This window comes from Gymnoscopelus braueri (assembly GCF_963280865.1).
Source record: "Gymnoscopelus braueri genome assembly, chromosome: 10".
In the NCBI taxonomy this organism is placed as follows: domain Eukaryota; kingdom Metazoa; phylum Chordata; class Actinopteri; order Myctophiformes; family Myctophidae; genus Gymnoscopelus; species Gymnoscopelus braueri.
Window position 1 is genome coordinate 16,226,064 of NC_137611.1, and position 22,399 is coordinate 16,248,462.

Genomic DNA, 22,399 nt, shown 5'->3' on the forward strand with positions numbered 1-22,399 from the left:
TGATTTTTCCATTACGGCCCCTCAACGTACGTTTATTTTGAGTGGTTTAGATGAAACATAATTGGTACCTTTCCTTAAAGTGCAGAGGGAGGGAGCATATGGTACGAGAGAAGAGGGAGCGAGAGAGTGATGGTGAGGGGGGGGGGGGGGGGGGAGATGGAAAAGCGAGGGAGTCACCGACGTTAAACGAGACCGGGGGAAAGGAGAGACGGGGAGAGGAAAGGACTTGGCAAATATGACAAAGTTACCAGTTGTTCAACAGCAGCCAGACTGCTGCACATCTGGAATACATCAGCAATTTGGAAAATCTTACAAGAAAAAGGGAGAAAGATCGAGAGAGAAGGCGGGAGAAAGAAGGAAAGACATAGGGAGTGAGGGGAGGAGGGGTGGTGAAACAGGGGGTTTGGGTGACTCACTCCTCTGCTATTCCACTCCATCATTGTTTAAACTATGTGTCCTGCTCGGGTACAGGGCTTCCCCCGAATCCCTCCCTCGTCTTTTTAGACCCACCCACCTTTCCTCAGCTCTCCCTCCTTCATCCTTTAGGCGCTCTTCGCTTTTACTACTACTAAGTCACTTTTAACTATAGGATGGGCATCTATTGGGTTTTAACCGATACCAGTGCTAAACCGGTATTTTCAAAACGGTGCCAGAACCGATACTTCTCAATATAGAAATGACATAGATTGCTTTTTCTTTTTTTTTCCTGTTCTTGCCAAGGCCATTTGAACAATGTTGTACTAAACCACTGCTAAACTGTTATTTTTAAAAAGTTGCCTAAACGGTGCCAGAACTGATACTTTTCCATACAAAAAAAAACTGTCACGTTGTACGTTGTACTACAGGTTCTTCATTCTGAGAGTCTGCTGCCAGTGCTGCCTTACTTGGTGCTGATTCTAGGTCAGCCGGAATCATCACACAAGTTACACAGCACTACAGTCCGGTACCTATTCAGTATACTAATACTACTATACGGTATCAATAGTATCGGATGTGGAGGTTTGATTGATTGATTGAATACTTTATTAGACAGAAATATAAACAGCACGATTACAGTCTGACATTTGAGCTAAAAAGATAACACAAAAAAGTCCTAGGGACTTGTTTCCATTGTATTCAATTCATCAACAAGCATAAAAATATGGTAGCGGTTCTAGTATGGTACATGGTTCTCACTTCTCTCACTCGGTACTCAACAAGTTTTTCTTTGTGTAAAAGTCTCTACTTTCTTCTCATTTTAATTCAACCCTCCTCTCTCTCTCTCTCTCTCTCTCTCTCTCTCTCTCTCTCTCTCTCTCTCTCTCTCTCTCTCTCTCTCTCTCTCTCTCTCTCTCTCTCTCTCTCACTGTCACCTCCCCGGGCCGCGGCTAGGCTCTTCTCCCCCATTTGTGTTGTCATCATCATCCGTCCGATGGCGGTTGCCGTGGCGATGAATGACACTAATGTAAACAGGCATTCGCTCCTTGTTTATTACTATGTAAACTCTGGGCCGGACTACGCCAGTTGAGTGGAGCCGAGCATGGGTGTGTGAGTCAGGAGGAATGAGGGAGGGGGAACCTCGGGTGTTGGGGCGGGGGGGTTCGCTGTTCAGAGTCAGGCAGCTCCCTGTAGAGATCTCTCCCTGGATGAAGGGACTGTGAGTGGAGGATGATATCAGGGACCGAGGGAGGCCTCCGATCCAAGGTTGATGACAGACACACTTTGGGGTCGCTCCGAGGTCTCTGCGCCACGCCCGTCTAAAAGGGGGATTGTGTGTAAGGAGGAATGTCAGCGTGACACGGCCTGTGTGCTGCCTGCGTCGGAGTGCTGCTTTTTGCCTCTAATGTCTCAATGACATTGATAGGAATTGTAGAGGGAAGGAAGTAGTGAAGTAAGACGCATGTGACTTGATTTGACCAGTTGTTACCAAATGTATCTATGTACGACTCTGGGACTTTATTTAAGGTTTTGGTAGGGGAAACAGCTGCATTGTTCCCTTTTGTTTTGGTTTTTTAAGTAGTTCAGGAGGAAGACAATGGCAGCATTGTGTGTTTCATCAAATGTCATGTAGGCCTACAGAACATTTTGACCAGAGGTGAAAGCTGGTGCCCTCATGTGGCCACAACAGGTATTCCTTATAGGCCTCAGAAGGCCACCTGTTGTACGCAAATACACTTAGAGCTTCAGTATCTGTAATAAGCAATAGCTTCCACACAACATCCATGATCAGTCAAAGTTTCCTAAAAGAAACCCTGGTTACTACAGAAGACATACTGAGGCATACTGAACTGATGACTAATTCTCTCCTTATCTTTTTCTTTTTTCTCTCTCTTTCTTTTTGCAGTTTCCCGGACACAGCAGATGGTAAGACTCAGAAGAAAGTGGATCTGAAGTGTGTAGACCACAGAAAATAAACTCTAACCTCTAACCTCTAACCTTTGTGAGTGAATCCCTAAAACGCCCTGCTTCTGCAGTCCAGCTTCTTCACTTCAGCTCAGTGTCCTACAACATTTCCCATCATGCCTGTGGTGGTCCATACCAACCCGCTGTTCTGGACACGGGTGCTAGCACTGATCTTCTCCTGCGTGGCCTTCTCCGTGGCCGTGCACAGCGGCAACTTGGGTCACGGCACGGGGGACTGGTGCATCTTCTGCTGGGCCTTCAGCTTCGCGGGGACTCTGCTGATCCTGGTGGTGGAACTGTTTGGCCTCCAGGGTAGAGCGCCCGTCTCCTGGAAGAACTTCCCGATCACCTTCGCTTGCTACGCCTTCCTCTTCTGCCTGTCCGCCTCCATCATCTTCCCCCTGTACTTCGTCAAGGGCGAGTCGAGCCACAGCGATACCTACAAGCTCCGCATCGTGTCCACGGTGTTCTCCTGCCTGGCCACCCTCATGTACATGATGGAGGTGAGCATAAGCAAGGCGCGTCCCGGCGAGCTGGCCGGCTACATGGCCACGGCGCCCGGCCTGCTCAAGGTCTGCGAGACCTTCGTGGCCTGCGTCATCTTCGTGTTCATCAGCGACCCCGTGGCCTACGAGAGCCACGACGCCCTGAAGTACTGCCTGGCCGTCTACTGCATCTGCTTCATCCTGTCGGCCGTCATCATCCTGCTGTGCATCGGCGAGTGCACCGGCTGCCTCCCGTTCCCCTTCGCCCGCTTCCTGTCCGCCTACGCCATGCTGGCCGTGCTCCTGTACATCTCGGCGACCATCATCTGGCCCATCTTCAACTTCGACCCGAAGCACAGCGGCCAGAAGCACAGGCCGAGCTGGTGCGGGACCTATAAGGGACTGTGCCCCTGGGATAAAAAGATGGCCGTGGCAGTGCTCACCGCCGTCAACTTCCTCCTCTACCTGGCCGACCTCATCTACTCCGCCCGCCTGGTGTTCGTCAGCGCTTGAAGGGGCGAAGGTGGTTGGATTGGGCTTAAGCTTGAGTTATACTTAACTGCGTGCGGGTGTCGCTCACGGAAAATAGTAGATCTACAAGCTCACAATGCGTCGCATTCCCAGACACATTTGTGTGCTTGTAGATATGCTATTTTAGGTGCACCACACGGGTTAGGACCATGTATAAATCAGCCTCTTTTTTTTTAGATAAGAGAGGTATAGAGAGAGATACACCAAAGTAAACAGCGCCTTACTGTTTTTTTGTTTTGTTTTTGTGTTACTTGTTTTGTTGTATTTTTAATTTTTTGCAAATGTCATTGTTCTGCCTTCACTTGGTTTTCAGTTGTGCACGGCCGTAAGACAATCAAACAATGTCAGTTTCAACCCCAAGGTCTTTTATAATGTAATGCAAGTAATTAAAATAAAAACATATTTCTGAAATAATGGGGTTGATGGGAGAAATTCTTCAGCTGAAAAACAAAAACAAACTCTTTCAGTGGGTTTTCTTCTCATTGTGTTTTGTTCCTATTGATCCACTTGTACAATTCATCCATTGTATTATTCATTGAAGCATAATGTTTTATACCTGCCTGATGTTCTCAAGACTTGAAGCAGTATTACAAAAATGGTTTAGCCTACTTGATGTGATGAGGAATGCTAAGCTAGCTTTATTGCTGATATTATGATCTTTTATGTATACAGTATCTACAAGCTACAGTCTGTACTAAGAATATATATATTTTAAGGTGCAAGAATATAGGCGAGATAGATTTTATCTGAATGGTTTGATGCTTACATAATGTTAGTGCTGTATGTGTGTATTGTCCTGAACACGGTTCATCCCAATATCAAAGAATCTGAAACTTGCACCGTTAAAAGATATTATTGTGTCAATTGAATGTAAATTTGACTCATTGGTTTTGTACTGCTGTAATAGAATTCCTGGTAGAAAGAGACAGAATAGGCTGCTTCTCTCTTTCTTGTCATTTGTGTTATGTTGTATGTTCCTTTTTATATATTCCACTGTTTTGCGTAAACATGCCACACCAGTATTATAGGAAAATGTAATCTGTTGTTTAAATAAATCCACATGGAAAAGATGTGCAGTCACCTTTTTGGTCTAGTTAATGTACTAGTCAGTGTTACGTGGAGCGTATCTATGAACCTCAACCCTATGTTCCCTACAACCTAAACCCTAATGAAAACCCTAACCTCACAACCGTAACCTCAAGTAAACCAGTGGTGGAAAGTAACTAAGTAAATTTACTCAAGTACTGTACTTAAAGTACCATTTTGTTTTTACTTTACTGGAGTATTTCCAATTTTCAATACTTCTTCTGCACTACATCTCAGAGGCAAATATTGTACTTTTGACTCCACTACAATTATTTGAAATGTTAATTACTTTGTAGATTTAGATTATTATTACAAAACACACAAACCACTTCAGCCGGGTCTATTTGAAAATAGCCGATCTACAAGCTCAGAATCCGTCGCAAAGCGACACGGTGTGAGCTTTTACATCTTTGATTTTCAAAGGATTTTATACATTTGGAAACTTGCGAAATGGGACATTCTGCACAATGAGTACTTTTACATTTGGTACTTTAAGTATATTTTGATGCTGATACTTTTATACTTTTACTCGAGTACATTTTGAATACGGGATTTCTACTTGTAACAGAGTATATCTGTACATTGCAGTATTGATACTTTTACTTAAGTAAAGAAATAGTAGTACTTTTTCCATCACTGCAAGTAACCACACCCTAACCCTATACCCCTATTGCTAAACTGAAGGAACATAGGGCTGACCCTGGGTTACGCAATCACAATCGCAGGGCATTTTGAATGAATAAACCATTAAGGACAACTTCACCCATTTTCAACCTGTTTTGTATAATAAAATTGGTCCTCACAAATGCTCATTATAAAAGATAGCTCTATTTCTGCCTAGTCACTCCGTGTCTCACATGATGGCTACGGACAGTTCAGAAAACTTCCTACCAGTGGTGTCATCGGTATAGGCAGGTTAGGTCTTTTCATGAGCTTGTAGATCTGCTATTTCTTGAAAAATCGTGGAAAATGTGTACAAATCTTTGAAAATATACAGTATATATGTTTTTAAAGCGAACAATTTTAACTCCGATCTGTGCTTCTGGGGGTCCCTGGAACAACATATTTTGAGATGGGGGGTCCTTGACATGGAAAAGTTGGAGCACCACTGATATAGTAACATACTGTTCATCTATCTAAACATTTTTAGATATGCATTTGGCTGCGGACCCCCATCTCAAAATGTTAAGTTCCAGGGACCCCCAGAAGCAAAGATTTGAGTTACAAATGTTCCCTTTAAAAATATATATATTCAAAGATTTGCACAAATGTTCAAGATTTTCAAAAAAGATAGCAGATCTACAAGCTCATAGTGCGGTTAAATACCCATTGATGATTGGTAGGCAGGTCTCTGAACTGCCCATAACCCTCCTCCTGAGGCACAGATTACTAAGTAGACAGAAATGGTGCCATCTTAGCATTAGATGCATTAGTGAAGACCAATTATATGGAGATAATGGATGAAGAGCTCCTTTAAGTGTGTTTTATCTCTCCTTTGTTCAGGTGATTTACCATCACATCCCAAAAACACATGTTTGTGTGAGTGCCCACACAACAAACAGAGAATTACATACAGTATATCCATGAACACAAGCAATAGTCTACACGTGTGTGTGTGTGTGTGTGTGTGTGTGTGTGTGTGTGTGTGTGTGTGTGCGTGCGTGCGTGCGTGCGTGCGTGCGTGCGTGCGTGCGTGCGTGCGTGCGTGCGTGCGTGCGTGCGTGCGTGCGTGCGTGCGTGCGTGCGTGCGTGCGTGCGTGCGTGTGACACTGACTGAATGAACAGTCACAGTCTGTACTGTACAGTGTATATATATATATATATATATATATATATATATATATATATATATATATACACACACACACACACACACATTTATTTTCATTTTTATATATATATATATATATATATATATATATATATATATATATATATTTATTTTATTACATTGAAAATATACAACCTATATTTAAATATATTATATTTAAATATAGGTTGATGGTCAAATATGTGGGCCCCTCAGCCTAGAGTACAAGGCATCTGACTAACAGGAAAGTAGTCAGATGTTCTGGTAGCTGAGTGGGTAGAGAGGCCGCCTGGGAAACAGAAGGTCCCTGCTTCATGTCCCGGCCCGGTCCATTTGTCAAAGTGTCCCTGAGCAAGACACTTAACTGCTCCCTAAACGCTGTAATAATAGCGCTCACTGCTCCTAAGCTTAATGTAGGATAGGTACGTGCAGAGGACAAATTTCATGTACTAAATATGCAGTGACAAAATTGATATATTATAATTATGTCTTAACAGATCTGACAAGTATTTTAAAGTTTTCCTATTTATTTTACATACAAATAAATATGTTAAAACCTTAGGTTATAAACTGTAAATCCTGTACAATTAAACATCTACAGGTGATCTACTACACATGCTTTATAACTCGCCTGCTCGTTCTTGGTAGCGAGGGGGTGGGGGGAGGGCCCTAAAATATAATTGACCCAGGGGCCTCCTTGAGTCTTAATCCGTCCCTGACTGTCTTAGAAAGAACAGAAGAACAGCCTGTCAGCCAGCCAACATGGCCAACACTGTAGACACTCTGGAGCAGTTCTGCTGCCCCATATGTCTGGATATACTCAAAACAGACGGACACAGCTACTGGGCGAGGACGACTCTTCCAAGAAAATTCTGGAAGAATGGAGCTGTTTGGCATTCCCTTCTCTCTGCTGTGCCAGAGAGAAGTCGAGAAGTCCGCAGCAGAATGATCCCATAGCCTGGAGCATGTTTCTCACCAACACACACACAAAATTCTCTCTCTCTCTCTCTCTCTCTCTCTCTCTCTCTCTCTCTCTCTCTCTCTCTCTCTCTCTCTCTCTCTCTCTCTCTCTCTCTCTCTCTCTCTCTCTCTCTCTCTCTCTCTCTCTCTCTCTCTCTTTCTCTCTCTCAACACATCCCATCGCCGGGAGGGACTGACCAATCATCAAACTTCTGCACCCACCTCGTCTTAACTCCGTCCTCATCCAATGACAATGTCCATTGCTCGTCTTAACTCCATCCCCATCCAATGACAATGTCCATTGCTCGTCTTAACTCAGTCCTCATCCAATGACAATGTCGTTTGCTCGCCTTAACTCCGTCCTCATCCAATGACTACGTCTGGTGCTAAGCCAACCAGTTGATGTTGCTGAGCCAGCCAGTTGACTGACCCAATAATGAAACTCTTGCAAAGTCTATCATCACGCATCTTATCACTCTGCGGCAGACTAAAACAAGACGGCCTGGCACTTGTGTCACACTGTAAAACTCCTGGTTAGAGCTGTTGTCATGATGAGTTGTCACTGAACCGGCTGATGAGTAATTCAATCCATATCTTTTTTTGTTGCAGTTTCCTGCACAGCAGATTGCAAAACTGGAGAAGAAAGTGGATCTGAAGTGTCTATAGAAAACAGGAAATAAAATAAAACAAAAGAAAACTAAATCTCTGACCTTTGTGAGTGAATCCTAAACGCCCTGCTTCTGCAGTCCAGCTCTTCACTTCAGTGTCAGACAACATTTCCCATCATGCCTGTGGTGCTCCATACCAACCCGCTGTTTTGGACGAGGCTGCTATCGGTGGTCTTCTCCTGTTTGACCATCTCCGTGGCCGTGTATGGCGCCAGGCTCTTCCACAGCACGGGGAACTGGTGCATCTTCTGCTGGGGCTTCAGCTTCTCAGGGACTCTGCTGATCTTACTGGTGGAACTGTTTGGCCTCCAGACCAGAGCACCCGTCTCCTGGAAGAACTTCCCGATCACCTTCGCTTGCTACGCTTTACTCCTCTGCCTGTCCGCCTCCATCATCTTCCCCCTGTACTTCCTCAGGGGAGCCGGGGCATACTGGGGCGAGACCTTTGTTTGCCGCATCGTGTGCGCGATCTCCACCTGCCTGACCACCATCATGTACATGATCGAGGTGAGAATAAGCAAGGCACGTCCAGGCGAGAAGGCCGGCTACATGGCCACGGCGCCCGGCCTGCTGAAGGTCTTCGAGACTTTCCTGGCCTGCATCATCTTCATGTTCATCAGCGAACCACCAATCTACGAGAGCTTCGAGACTCTGCAGTACTGTCTGGCTGTCTACTGCATCTGCTTCATCCTGTCGGCCGTCATCATCCTGCTGAGCATTGGCAAGTGCACCGACCGCCTCCCGTTCTCGTTCGACCGCTTTGTGTCCGGCTACGGCTGGCTGGCCATGGTCCTGTACCTCTCTGCGACCATCATCTGGCCCATCTTCAACTTCGACCCCTGGAACGGCGGCGAGTTAAGCCGACCCGCGAACTGCGGGAGCGACGTGGGACTGTGCACCTGGGATAAACGGGTGGCTGTGGCTGTGCTCACTGCAGTCAACTTCATGCTCTACCTGGCCGACCTCATCTCCACGCGCTCACGGGCGGCCGTAGATTAGTGGGTAGAGAGGCCCACTGGTTATCATAAGGTCACCGGTTCGCCTCCACGACCGCCCAGTACATGTGTCAAAGTGTCCCTGAGTAAAACACATTAACCCCTAACAGCTACACCTGTGCGCCTCTGAGCAGCTGTTACGACCCTTAGTCTAGGTGTATAAATGCCTTGACAGAATTTAAAGGACACAGAATTTAAAACTGAACATCATATTTATTATAACAAATACACAAATGTTAGCAAAATACAAACAAAGGAACCCAATCTAAGAAACAAACCTAAACTATAAACCTTATCTAAACACAACCAAACATAAACACAAATTCAAAGGCTACATAACTACAACTAAGGAATCAAGTCTGAAGGGTTGATCACAGCAGAACAGTCTTGAAGGCTTTCCCTCAGGACATGAGTGAATGTGAAAGTATGGTTTGGGTGAGAGGACAGAGGGCGCAATTCTCCGCTGCCGAAGCTGACAGTCCTCTGATCAACAAAGTTTGTGAGTGAGCTTTATACTAGTAGTTGGCCAGTGGCCCCCAACCAAGCCACCGCATAGGAGTCATGAGGCTCATGAGCCTCCAGTGATCAACAGACACAGGCAGGTGTCTGCCATTTGGAAATCAACAGTCTCCAATCTTCACCTCTCACTCCACCTCCGAACACAGGAAATAACACAGGATGATACAATGCAAAATACCAAATAATCATACAATGCAAGATAACAATACGGCTGGCCGTAACAGCAGCCATCAGCTGGGTGAAGCTGAAACTGTATTTCCCCTTCCTAGTGTTTGTGCTTAAATGGGGCAGGTGGAAAATACAAGATCTAGACCTAATGTTTTGTGAAACTAAAACCCTAATTAGCTTTCTTGGTGTGCTTTCTTGACGTGAGCTACAGATCAGCTACAGACGGTCAGCAACAGGAATATATAATATGGTTCAAGATTATAGGCCAGATGGAATTTTATTGTGATGGTTTGATGCTTACTTTAATGCTGTATGGGTTTATTGTCCTGAACACAGTTTATCCGAATATCAAAGCATCTAACATCTTGCACTATTAAAAATATTATTGTGTCAATTATGTGTCAACTTGGGTCATTAATTGGTTTTGTACTGCTGTAATATAAATCCTCAAAGAAAGATAGGCTGCTTCTGTATTTTTTGTTGTTCATGTTAAAGTATGTTGTAACTTTCTTTTTATATATATTCCAATGTTTTGCGTGAACACGCCACACCAATGTTATAGGAGAATATAATCTAACGTGTAAATAAATAAATCCACATGAGATGTGTCGTCACATTTAGTTCTGGTTAATGGACTAGCCAGTGTTTTACGCAATCACATTTGCTGGGCAACTAGAATGAATGAACCATCAAGTGTGCATGTTATCTCTACTCTGCTCAGGTGATTTCCTTTCATTTCTCAACAACACATGCATTTGTGAATGCCCACACACAAAGAACACCACAGCAGAAGTTTCCCATAGCCTGGAGCACATGTCTCACCAACACACTCTCTCTTCTCTCTCTCTCTCTCTCTCTCTCTCTCTCTCTCTCTCTCTCTCTCTCTCTCTCTCTCTCTCTCTCTCTCTCTCTCTCTCTCTCTCTCTCTCTCTCTCTCCACACTGTTGCCTGGATGCACTGAACAATGATAAAACTTTTGAACCTCCTCTTAACTCTGTTCCCATCCAATGACCATGTCTAGTCTGTTGCTAAGCCAACCAACTGATGTTGCTATAAGCCAACCTCCTGACTGACCAACAAACTCTTACGAAGTCTATCACGCATCTTATCCCTCAGCGACTAAAATGTAAACATGTAAACTAAAATGTGTACTTGTGCCGCGCTGTAAAACTCCTGGTTAGAACTGTTGTCATATGACAGGATTACTGAACAGGCTGATGAGTAATATCTCATCTTTTTTTTGTTGTTGCAGCAGTTTCCTGGCTGCACAAGATGGTAAGACTCAGAAGAAAGTGGATCTGAGGTGTCTAGACAACAGGAAATAAAAATATATATACAAAACCAAATCCCTCTGAACTTTGTGAGTGCATCATAGACGGCCTGCTTCTGCAGTTCAGCTCTTCACTTCAGTTCAGTGTCCTATCACATTTCCCATCATGACTGCATGTTCGTGCCTTACCAACCCGCTGCTATGGATGAGGCTGGCAGCACTGGTCTCCTCCTGTGTGGCCTTCTCCATGGCCGTGTACGGCGGCAAGTTGTTCCACGGAACGGGGGACTGGTGCATCTTCTGCTGGTCGTTCAGCTTCACGGGAACCCTGCTGATCCTGCTGGTGGAAGTGTTCGGCCTCCAGCCCAGAGTGCCCGTCTCCTGGAGGAACTTCCCGATCACCTTCGCTTGCTACGCCTTCCTCCTCTGCCTGTCCGCCGCCATAATCTTCCCCCTGTACTTTATCAAGGGCACGGTAGGCTACGGCACGACGTACAACTCCCGCATCGTGTCCATGGTCTTCTCCTGCCTGGTCACCGTCACGTACGCGATCGAGGTGAGCATAAGCAAGGCGCGTCCCGGCGAGCTGGCCGGCTACATGGCCACGACGCCCGGCCTGCTCAAGGTCTTCCAGACCTTCGTGGCCTGCGTCATCTTCGTGTTCATCAGCGACCCCCCGGTCTACGAGAGCCACGAGGCCCTGAAGTACTGCCTGTCTGTCTACTGCATGTGCTTCATCATGTCTGCTCTCATCGTACTGCTGTGCGTCGGTGAGTGCACCGCCTGCCTCCCGTTCCCCTTCACCCGCTTCCTGTCTGTCTACGCCGTGCTGGCCATGGTCCTGTACCTCTCGGCGACCATCATCTGGCCCATCTTCAACTTTGACCCTTGGAACGGCGGCCAGAAGAACAGGCCTGACAGATGTGGGAGCGCATTGGGACTGTGCACCTGGGATAAACGGATGGCCGTAGCTGTGCTCACCACCGTCAACTTCATCCTCTACATGGCCGACCTCATCTACTCCGCCCGTGTGGTGTTTGTCAGCAGCCATTCTAGGAACCCATTCGGTTAAAAAAAGAAGTACATATTTTTTACCTCTGGGGGCACCACTCCTTTTTTGTGTAGAAAAAACAAAAACTTGGTTTGGCTCCTCCCCTTTCTTAGTCCGCTTTCTTTATTCCTACTAACAACAACACTACATGTTTAGGGCAGTGGTGCTGACAGATTCTGCTGTTGGCAGAATGTGTCTTGAGAGATTAGTCAGCCCCTGAAGGAGGAAGGCAGGTGGACGAGTTAGGCTTGAGTGATACTTAAGGATGCAGCATACTCCAACCGAACATCAACTTTGTTCGGCTTGGGCTGGTCAACAAAATTACTAAGAACTGCGGCAGGGCCTTTTCAATGTTCTGTTCAGTAGTTCTTGCACCTCCAAGATTGTCAAACTAACACCTCCCTAACTGAACATTGTGTGTGTGATTGTTCCGACAATCAAATGCGCTCGTGATTTATGTTGTTTTAATTTTGAAGAAAGGTTGGTTGAGGAGTGTACAAACCTCCCTCTCTGAGCGACTGCAAACACAACCACATGGCAATTCATTAATGGAGAGAGCTACTGCACACTTTGTCCACTGTGTCTTTCACCTGAGATGCCAAAATCTCTGAGACAAATGATGTCGAAGCACGTCAGACAGAGGTTCATGAAAATAAACGGCGGAGATCCAGGTGGTGAAATGCTCCAGCACTGCATACAATATTGAGTGGGCTGAGCTGAGAAGTATATGGAGTAAAAAAACGAATGGTTCGATTTGGCAAGCTCTGCCAACACCGGAAAAGTTTGCCTTTGTTTGGAGTTGGATGTCACGCACCAAAAATAGTAGCTCTACAAGCTCACAACTTTTTGAGCTTGTAGATCTAGTATTTTCATTGCGCGACACCCATATGCACCCAAGTATAAATAAGGCGTTATATGAGAGAAAAGGTGTAATAGAAAGAGAGAAGTACAGAGAGACACCAAAGTAAATGAATGGAACGTTACTGTTATAGTTTTTTGTTACTTGCTTTGTTGTACTTTCTACAGCGTGGGCTCTGTCGATAAGAGGGTCTGTTTGTCTGTTCGAGTGTGTGTGTGTGTGTGTGTGTGTGTGTGTGTGTGTGTGTGTGTGTGTGTGTGTGTGTGTGTGTGTGTGTGTGTGTGTGTGTGTGTGTGTGTGTGTGTGTGTGTGTGTGTGTGTTTGTTTCTCCAAAGCTAATATCAACCAGCACCAAATCTCTTATGCACACTGCCAGTACGCTAACGTAAACTTAGTACCTCCACTCATTTGTTTTTCACATATGTTCTATACTTTTTGAAGTCTTACGTTGTAGAAGACAGATCTGTGACAAGAAGTCCCAGATCCACATGCGGCCAACATATTGGAACCTATGTTGTTTATTTATTTGTTTTCAAATGTTAATGTTCTGCCATGACTCTGTTTTCAGTTGTGATCTCGGTCATGGCGAGACAGGTCAGGCAGTGTTGCTTCTTGTTTGACACAAAGAAGAAAACGTATAAACGTCATAAAACAATCAATGTTTCAAGGGATATAAATAAATGATTAATGTAAAAAGGGTCAGTGTAATAAATAAGGCTTTAGCCAACACCTTTTGAGTCTTGTGTTGTTACACGTGAATTGTGATTGTGATTAATTAATTATTATTTAAGACCCCTTGACAGACCAAGGACCAGATGGGGGAATTATATCTCCACCCTGGCCTTGGAACGCCTCAGGATCCCCCCGGAGGAAGTGGCCAATGTTGCTCGGAAAAGGGAAGTCTGGAGCTCTCTGATAGAACTGTTGCCCCCGCGACCCGACTCCAGTTGAAGATGGATAATTGTCATTTGTTATTTTGTTTATTTTCAAGTGTATTTGAGAAATTGAAAAATAAATTGAAAAAAAGGCCGATCTAAACTAAACTAATAAAACCACATGGAAAAAATGTATTGTCACTACACTACAGTATTTGATCTGGTGAATGGGCTAGTAGCAAGTACTAGGAAATCACATGTCAGCCTGGTATTTTGAATGAAAAAACCATTAAGTGCATGTTATCTCTCCTCTGCTGAGGTGATTTCCCTTTACATCTCCAAAACACAGACATGCACCTGTGAATTCCCGCACACAGACAGAAATACACACATCCATGAGCACACACACACACACACACACACACACACACACACACACACACAGCACACAGCACACAGCACACAGCACATCTGCTTTGCTTAACTTTGACTATCTCTGTTTCTCTGCTGATATATAACTTGACTGCCTAAAGAGAGAACAAACAGACCAACCCATCAGTCAGCCACAACATGGCCAACACAGTAGACACTCTGGACAGGGAGCAGTTCTGCTGCCCCATATGTCTGGATACACTCAAAGAGCCAGTTGCTATCCCCTGTGGACACAGCTACTGTATGACCTGTATCAAAAACTACTGGGGCGAGGACCACTCTTCCAAGACGTTCAGCTGTCCCCAGTGCAGGCAGAGCTTCAGCCCCAGGCCCATTCTGAACAGGAACACCATGCTCACCGACATGGTGGAGAAGTTCGGCGGCGTCCCGTCGTCCCCGTCCGACGAGACCCCCGGACCCGGGGACCCGACGTGTGACTTCTGCACCGGCGGCACCGCCAAGGCCGTCAAGTCGTGTCTGGTGTGCCTGGCGTCCTACTGCGTGACTCACCTGAAGTCTCACAACGAGTCGGCCGCCTTCAGGAAGCACACGCTGGTCGAGGGCACCATGCAGCTGCGGGACAGGGTTTGCCCGCATCACGATAAGCTGCTGGAGATCTACTGCCGCTCCGACGGGCGGTGCGTCTGTCTGCTGTGCGCCATGGACGAGCACAGGGGACACGACACGGTCTCCGCCACTGCTGAGAGAAACGAGAGACAGGTAGGAGGACGTCGTCTGACCATGATGTGTCAGCCTCTCCGTTGTTGTTTGATGATTGTAAATGAGAAATTGATTCAGGTGGTGTTATTGAAACATATAGAACAGACACTCACATTTATTGAATTGTGATAATCTGAAGATTAATTGAATTATAGTGAAATTAAACTACTCTTCAGTTGGCTGGGGGCACCCTGGAACCGCCTCAAGGACCCCTAGGGGCCCCGGGGTCCCTGAACCCCACTTGAAGACCTCTGCTCAAGTCTACACACTCTGACACTTTCCTTCATCATTAACTTAACTTTAATTAACGTTGAATTTTAACTCAGCTCAACTCAGTTCAGCTGAGCATAACTCAACTAATATGGTCTAGAATTCTATGACCACAGAACTACAGTAGCAATCATGTGTGTAGAGTGATGCACTGCCACTGATCACACATTATGAACAATTAAACAAACAATTTTCTTTTAGTCTAAATGCCCTTTAATAAATGTTTTACAGATATACCACTTACAGATAACTAAAGTGATGCTCATTCGTATACCAGTGTGAAAATATGAGTAATCAGGAATGTTTCCATTCCTATTTTAGATTTGAGACGAGCTCATTGACATATCGCATCACATATAAGGACATTTCCTTGATTCAGATCTTGAGCCTTCCTTGAGCCATAAAAATGTAAAAGTGCAGTGGTGTGTTCCAACCACAAAATGTAACTTCCCTTCCCATAGGCAAATGTTAGTCATTATACCCCCCTGCTTTTTTTGTGGCAATGCAATGATGTCAATCTTCGTATTTGTTATTCAGTATGAGACCGTGTGTGGCAGGTATGGCAGGCTGATGGACGGACCATTTAATTTGAATAGGGTCTAAAGTTTCCTCATGCCTGTTCCTGTTGTAGGTGTTACTGATCTGATAAGCAATCATACACGGCCCCAAGAATCAGATTACATGTAATAGGGCATTACAGCAATCTGACTTAATAATGATAATTAGGCATTCCCTCTATTGCGGAAAGAATATAGCCTATGTGTTCTTTTTTTTTAAAGAGATGTGTTTACTAGAATCATATTTTGAAGTGGAAGGAAATCACTTCTTAAGGAAGTGTTTCATGTTTGGCCAGTTTGTCCTGACAACAATTTCTTTGCCATTTTTAACCACGCACCTTATGTATATATATTGTACTCTGCTCATATTGATATCTGACCTGCTTTTCCATGTTGTTCTTTCTTGAAAATGCAATGGTGGAGGTTGTTCAACAAATAATTTCACCATTTCTTTTTTACATGTGATGTGACAATAAAGTTGAGTTGAGTTGTGTTGCATGGCCACAATGAATTCCTGCGTGTTAGTGTAATGCAACACATTGTGAGCTATAGTTTAAATAATTGTGGACATTTTGTACATTTTCAGAAATGTCCTTGAAGGTTTTGGAAAGGTTTGGCACATGTTCAATTTGGGACATAATGAGGTTAATTTATCTATGCAATACATCGCTGTGTATCAATGCATATCTGCATGTGTATCTCATAAAACATGCATGTGATCCTGCTATCTAAATGAGATGTTCCTGTTTTCCCTCCAGAGGGAGGTGGGGAGGAGCAGGAGGAGGTCAAAGCAGAGGATCCAGGCTAAGGAGAGGGAGCTAGGGGAGCTGAAGAGAGTTCTGGAATCACTCAAGGTAGCCTACATTAATTCACAGCCTGTAGATCAATACAGCCATCTCTACGGTTGAAAACATCAAGTATCAGGCCACTTTCAAATCCCACGCATCTATTCGAAATGGCTTTTCCTTGGGGTTTATTAACCCAGTGGTTCTCAACCTGTGGGTCAGGTCCCCACATGATTTGGGGTGGGGGGGTCCCCAGATGGCAGTGAGGTGACACTTTAAGGACTTTCAAAACCTTTTTAATACCTCAAAGAGAAAAAGAAAAAGACCATTTGGCCAAATTGTCAAATAATATGAGAAAGAGGCAAAAAGTGTGAAATAGCGTTGCAAGGCGTTGTGAGCTTGGAGATCTGCTATTTTCTCAATTTTTATCTGTGGAACCGAGTTAAACTGAATGTAATGCCTCAACTCCTACATTCCAAGTGCTTGTCAGGGTTGGGGGTCCCCAGTTCAAATAGGATTATTTGGGGGCAGTGTTGGAAAGTAACTAAAGTAATATGTAACTTAAAGTAATATTATTACTTTTTTCCAGTAACTAGTAAAGTAACTAATTACTTTTGGCAGGGAGTAATAAGTAAAGTAACTATATTACTTTTTAAACAAGTAATATGTAATAAGTAATATATTACTATGTTTTAGTAACTTTTCCAACACTGTTTGGGGGGGGGGGGGGGTCACGGCCTGAAAAGGTTGAGAACCACTGTATTATTAACCCATGGGATGAATTTAGTTTTTCGCATCTCCCCTCTCTGTATAGATATTACACAAATTATCATGCCGGAAATTGCCTCAGTGCTACCACAGTCTTTTACCGCTGGTCACTGAGCAGCTCTACTGGGTCAAATAATGATTCACACTGATTCAAATGGCCTTGATCAGTAGGATAGTCCCCTCTGTTGAAGTGGCAGGTACTACAAGCATTGAAAGCCCACTTGGCTATATTAGATTTCTCAAGAGTTTTGCAAACTTGAAACCGCATGGTTCTATTTGTGTTCAGACTAGCTTTGAGATTTTTCATCCATGACATTTTAACCAATTAAATTAGCCTTTTCAAATCTGTAATTTAATCAGATTTAGAGCTGCTCGTAGAGTAGAGTTGGGTTAGGTAACATATTTTCGATTTCTTTGTTCAAAAAATATAAATATTTTCAGCCTTTCATGGTCAGACGTGCTTCTGCTTTGTAATGCCATGCCTGAGCTACTTTTGAGGGGACATACATACATACATACATACATACATACATACATACATACATACATACATACATACATACATACATACATACATACATACATACATACATACATACATACATACATACATACATACATACATACATACGTACATACGTACATACATACATACATACGTGTGCACACACACACACACACACACACACACACACACACACACACACACACACACACACACACACACACACACACACACACACACACACACACACACACACACACACACACACACACACACACACACACACACACACACACACACACACACTGTCCTTCAGTTGTAGGAATCAGAATGTGGAATTCGCTCCACACTGACTTAAAATGTTGTACAAATATTTATCAATTTAAAAAATGGTATAAAAAAAAGATTATTAGACAATATGAAGAAGATGAATAGGAAAGGATTTGACTTTGGAGTTATCTTTTGTTGTTGTGTTTTGTTTACTAAATATGTTTGTTCATTTGTTGCTTGTTTTGTTGCTCGTTTTTTCTTTTTCTTTTTCTTTTTGGTTATGTTTAAGATGTTTAAACTTGCATGTTAGTGCAGGTACTGGCGGTATGCGCCGATCATCAAGGATATATATATTTTTTTTAAATTGGATATGGGGGCAGGTATTAATAAGAATTTATTCTTCTTCCTGCTCCTTTTCGCTCATGGGTGTATGTGATTTAATGAATTTTTGAAATTATGAATTGTGTGAACTGTAATACACTACCATATGCGAAACAAAATAAAATGAAATGAAATGAACACACACACACACACACACACACACACACACACACACACACACACACACACACACACACACACACACACACACACACACACACACACACACACACACACACACACACACACACACACACACACACACACACACATACATACATACATACATACATACATACATACATACATACATACATACAGTACATACAGCCACATTGTAATAAAATGGAAAATAAAGCGCTATTATGACTGTATTATTATTATAGCTTTGTTTGCATTGCTCACATGAACAGCTGTCAGCCAAGGCGGCAGTGCAGGACAGTGAGAGGATCTTCACAGAGCTCCTCAGCTCCATAGAGAGGAGGCGCAGTGAGGTGAGGGAGATGATCAGGGCTCAGGAGAAGATGGCCGTCAGCCAGACTCAGGAGCTCCTGGACAAGCTGGAGCGAGAGCTGGCCAGAATGAAGAGGAGAGATGCTGAGCTGGAGAAACTCTCCACTACTGAGGACCACATCTATTTCCTACAGGTAACTGTGTTCCTCATCATCAATACGTATGCAGTATTTGTTATTGATTCATTTGTAAAAGTAGGGCTGTGAAATATAATGTTAAATTGATATCGTGATACTAGATATCAGTCTCATATCTCCATAATCGGGGATTATGGAGATCGTATTTTATATCCCCCCCCCCAGTATACTTAGGAGCTAATATCAGTTCCTAAGTATTCTTTATTATACATACATAATTCCCCTCATACAATAATGCTGCAGGAATTCGGTAACCAAAGAAAATTATCTACAGTAGAAATTTTACACCGACAAGCGTTTTTATGTAACGGAAAATTTGCAGTTGCCATAACTTCCAAATCAATTAATTGAAAGTAAATGACTAAATTGTCATGTGGTACAGGTTTTGAAGCAAAGCTGCATGTCAGGATATTTCTGGGGGGAGGGTATCTACAGAAGCAGCAACTTTCAATATTTTTTTAGTTGGCAAATTGCTTTCTGCATTCAAATACGTTATAATCTTTCCCACACTCAAGAACTGCCAGTCAGTATGCCAGAAGACGGAGCTCACTGAGTCAACCAGCATCACGGTGGTCCCTCTGTTGGATTTTGGGAAGGTTCAGTCCTCTGTGTCAGCTCTTCAAAAGAGGCTGGAGGACCTATTTAAAGGGGAACTGCCAAAGATTTCCAGAGCAGGTTGGTATGCATATTGTTTAAACTTTAAGCCATTAAGACCTGAGGCCGATTCTACAAATGCCTGCTAAATCAGTAGTTCTCAAACTTTTTCGTGCCAAGGATCCCAAAAATGAAATGTATTTGGCCGCGGACCCCCATCTGAAAATGTTTTGTGCCAGGGACCCCCAGAAGAGAAGATTTGTGTTTAAAAAAATCTAAATTATTTTAATTATTTTACTAAAACACTTTCAAGATTTTTCAAAAATTTTCCAAAATAGCAGATGTACAAGCTTGCAGCGCGGCACAAAGTGACACGCTGTGAGCTTGTATATCTGCTATTTTTTAGAACTACCGTTCTAAACCAATGTTCAAAATCGTAAGAATTTTCTGAAAAACGTATATATAGTATATAGCAACTATCTAAACGATACAAATGCTTTCCCAGTTTTAACGGGTTCAACTGAATTATGAAACACAATGAGTTATATCCAAACGTAAACAACAATGAACTCTCATGCAACTGAATTGTAAAAGGTTCTTGGGGGTTCATGGCTTGTCATGTGAACTGCAAGTTTAACTTCACAACAACAACACTATTCAGAATGTTCTAATTCAATAAAACAATTTTCCTTCACAGCAAACACAGTGAAACTCCTGCAGTGTCCTGAGCCCAGGGTCAGACCAGAATTCTTATACTGTGAGTCAAAAAACAGAGACCTCAAACCTCGTATGAAAGCCTTAATTATGGAACAGTATTAGGGCCTCTTATAGAGGGAGAAGTTCATACAACTATTTCCCTGAAACAGTCGCACTGAATGTCGTGGGTTATATGGTCAATTCAAGTTTCAATTCACACAGGCAAAATCCTCTTTTTTTATAGCAATTCATATACCAGGTTTTGACATTCATTAGGCTAATTTATAGACTGGATGTGTATTGGATGTGTGTGGATATTTTACTGCAAATTTTGAAAATGTCATTATAGGCAAATTATTATTATTATTATAAATATTATTGGTATTATTATAATATTTGTATTTATTATTATTATCTATTTCCCTCCCCCTCGAAAAGAAATCTCAAAACAGCAGATCTACAAGCTCACAACACGTCACATTGCCATGCATTGTGAGCTTATAGATCAATTTTTTTTTTAATAGGGCTAAGTGATTCACTGAGTTGCGCCTGCTCCACACACTGTTCTTAGCACTAATAGCACCTGTTTTATGCCTACTATTTATAAGCTGCTTGTCTACCTTTTCTGTCACCACGCTGGGTCCTCTATTGCTGTACTCCCAGATTCCTACCAGCTCACGGTGGACTCCCGGACGGCCCACAGGGACCTGAGTGTCTCTCAGGAGTCCCAGACGGTGGCCGTCAGAACCAGGGACCAACCTCGTCCGGACCACCCGGAGAGATTTGACTACTGGTGCCAGGTGCTGTGCAACCAGGCGCTATCCGGGCGCTGCTACTGGGAGGCCGAGTGGAGCACCAGTGGGGCAGTGAACATTGCCATCGCGTATGGGTCCATGTCCAGGAAAGGAGACGGCAATGACGCCCACTTCGGCCGCAACGACAAGTCGTGGAGTTTGTTTTGCTCGAAGAAGAATTGCACGTTCTGGCATGGGAACGTGGCGACTAGAATAACGACCCCGGCCACCAATAAGATAGGCGTGTACCTGGATCACAGGGCGGGCACTCTGGCATTTTACAGTGTTTCTGATTCAATGACCCTGCTTCACAGGGTCCAGGCGAGGTTCACCGAGCCTGTGCATCCTGGTTTTGAGTTTGTGTGTTTCGGCGTGTCTGTGACACTTTGCCAGATGGAATAGTTCAGGGAATTAGAGGGTATAAACAAGTGTGCAGTCTGTGCACATACTGTATACAAACCTGTTCATAAACTTGTTTTATCTTTAGATTAGCCAATTATTTTTTAACCCATTTTTCTCCCCAATTTAGTCGTTGTGCCAATTGATTCCTCCCCACACACATTTCTGTGTTGTCACTGATGTTGCATCCTACTGACTCACCTACCAGTGAGGAGCCCCCACCAGGAGGACGTAGAGCCATCCTACTTCCGCCCGCCCAACACTCCCCGCTGACAGGTGGCGCCCCAGCCCGTAGGAGTTCATGCAATGCCCAATATCACCATCACTGCCAGGCTTCCCTCCCCCGAACACGGGCCAATTGTTTTTCGCATAGATGCCCGACAAAGCCGGATGCACCACGGTGCACACGGTGCACCACGGTGCACACGGTGCACAACCTCCGTGGTGATGGGTAGGGACTTGCGCAGTGGTCACCGGAGGCTTGAACTGTCAATAAATGTATGATAAATATTTTTGCATGAGAACTATGACATTCTGAGCAAAGGTTTGCTTCGACGAATGTTATTGGTTGGACTTTGCACAATACAATATACCCTTTAAAACTGCAATAACATCCCTTTGTTGTTTTCTCAAAGAAACAAACAATAAAGTATACGTTCATATTGTTGTGTCTTAAATGTGCATGATGTACAAGTGCCTTTCCTGGAGTTGAATCACACCAGAACACACACCTAATCTCCATTCTTCATGCCAGGATACCCAGCTATAATTAAGCTTTCACTGACCCTGATCCAGAAAAGGTCTAAACCTAAACCACTGTTTCCCAAACAATGGGTCGGGACCCATTTGTGGGTCACAGAACCATTTTTATGGGTCACGAGCAAATGCCCATTTTTTTCAGTTCCAAACAATTTTCTAA

At 43.8% G+C, this 22,399-nt stretch overlaps 4 protein-coding genes across 5 annotated transcripts in view; all 4 read left to right on the plus strand.

The window, feature by feature from the left end:
• The window catches only part of LOC308093198 (myeloid-associated differentiation marker homolog), a 6,260-nt gene extending 1,782 nt beyond the window's left edge, over positions 1 to 4,478 (plus strand). The window contains exons 1-2 of one of the 2 annotated variants that reach the window (XM_080439444.1): positions 1,670 to 1,754; positions 2,324 to 4,478. In XM_080439444.1, the coding sequence (XP_080295570.1) occupies positions 2,499 to 3,380 (882 nt within the window). In that variant the 5' untranslated portion in view covers positions 1,670 to 1,754; positions 2,324 to 2,498 and the 3' untranslated portion in view covers positions 3,381 to 4,478. Of the gene's footprint in view, positions 1 to 1,669; positions 1,755 to 2,323 lie in introns of those variants that run through there. The other variant, XM_080439443.1, reaches the window with a different exon arrangement.
• A 3,396-nt stretch (positions 4,479 to 7,874) lies between these two features.
• LOC308094506 (myeloid-associated differentiation marker homolog) lies at positions 7,875 to 9,967 on the plus strand. The gene has a single exon (XM_080441216.1). The coding sequence runs from the start codon at positions 8,040 to 8,042 to the stop codon at positions 8,919 to 8,921; it is 882 nt and encodes a 293-aa protein (XP_080297342.1). The 5' UTR covers positions 7,875 to 8,039; the 3' UTR covers positions 8,922 to 9,967.
• A 935-nt stretch (positions 9,968 to 10,902) lies between these two features.
• LOC308093388 (myeloid-associated differentiation marker homolog) lies at positions 10,903 to 11,946 on the plus strand (the record flags this gene model as incomplete). The annotated part of the gene is made up of 1 exon (XM_080439724.1): positions 10,903 to 11,946. The coding sequence occupies exon 1, from the start codon at positions 11,041 to 11,043 to the stop codon at positions 11,944 to 11,946; it is 906 nt and encodes a 301-aa protein (XP_080295850.1). The 5' UTR covers positions 10,903 to 11,040.
• A 2,283-nt stretch (positions 11,947 to 14,229) lies between these two features.
• On the plus strand, positions 14,230 to 22,086 carry ftr66 (finTRIM family, member 66; the record flags this gene model as incomplete). The annotated part of the gene is made up of 6 exons (XM_080440534.1): positions 14,230 to 14,811; positions 16,397 to 16,492; positions 18,761 to 18,994; positions 19,513 to 19,672; positions 20,289 to 20,348; positions 20,951 to 22,086. 6 exons carry the CDS (start codon positions 14,230 to 14,232, stop codon positions 21,481 to 21,483), a joined length of 1,665 nt encoding a protein of 554 aa, XP_080296660.1. The 3' UTR covers positions 21,484 to 22,086.
• Between the last annotated feature and the right edge of the window lie 313 nt (positions 22,087 to 22,399).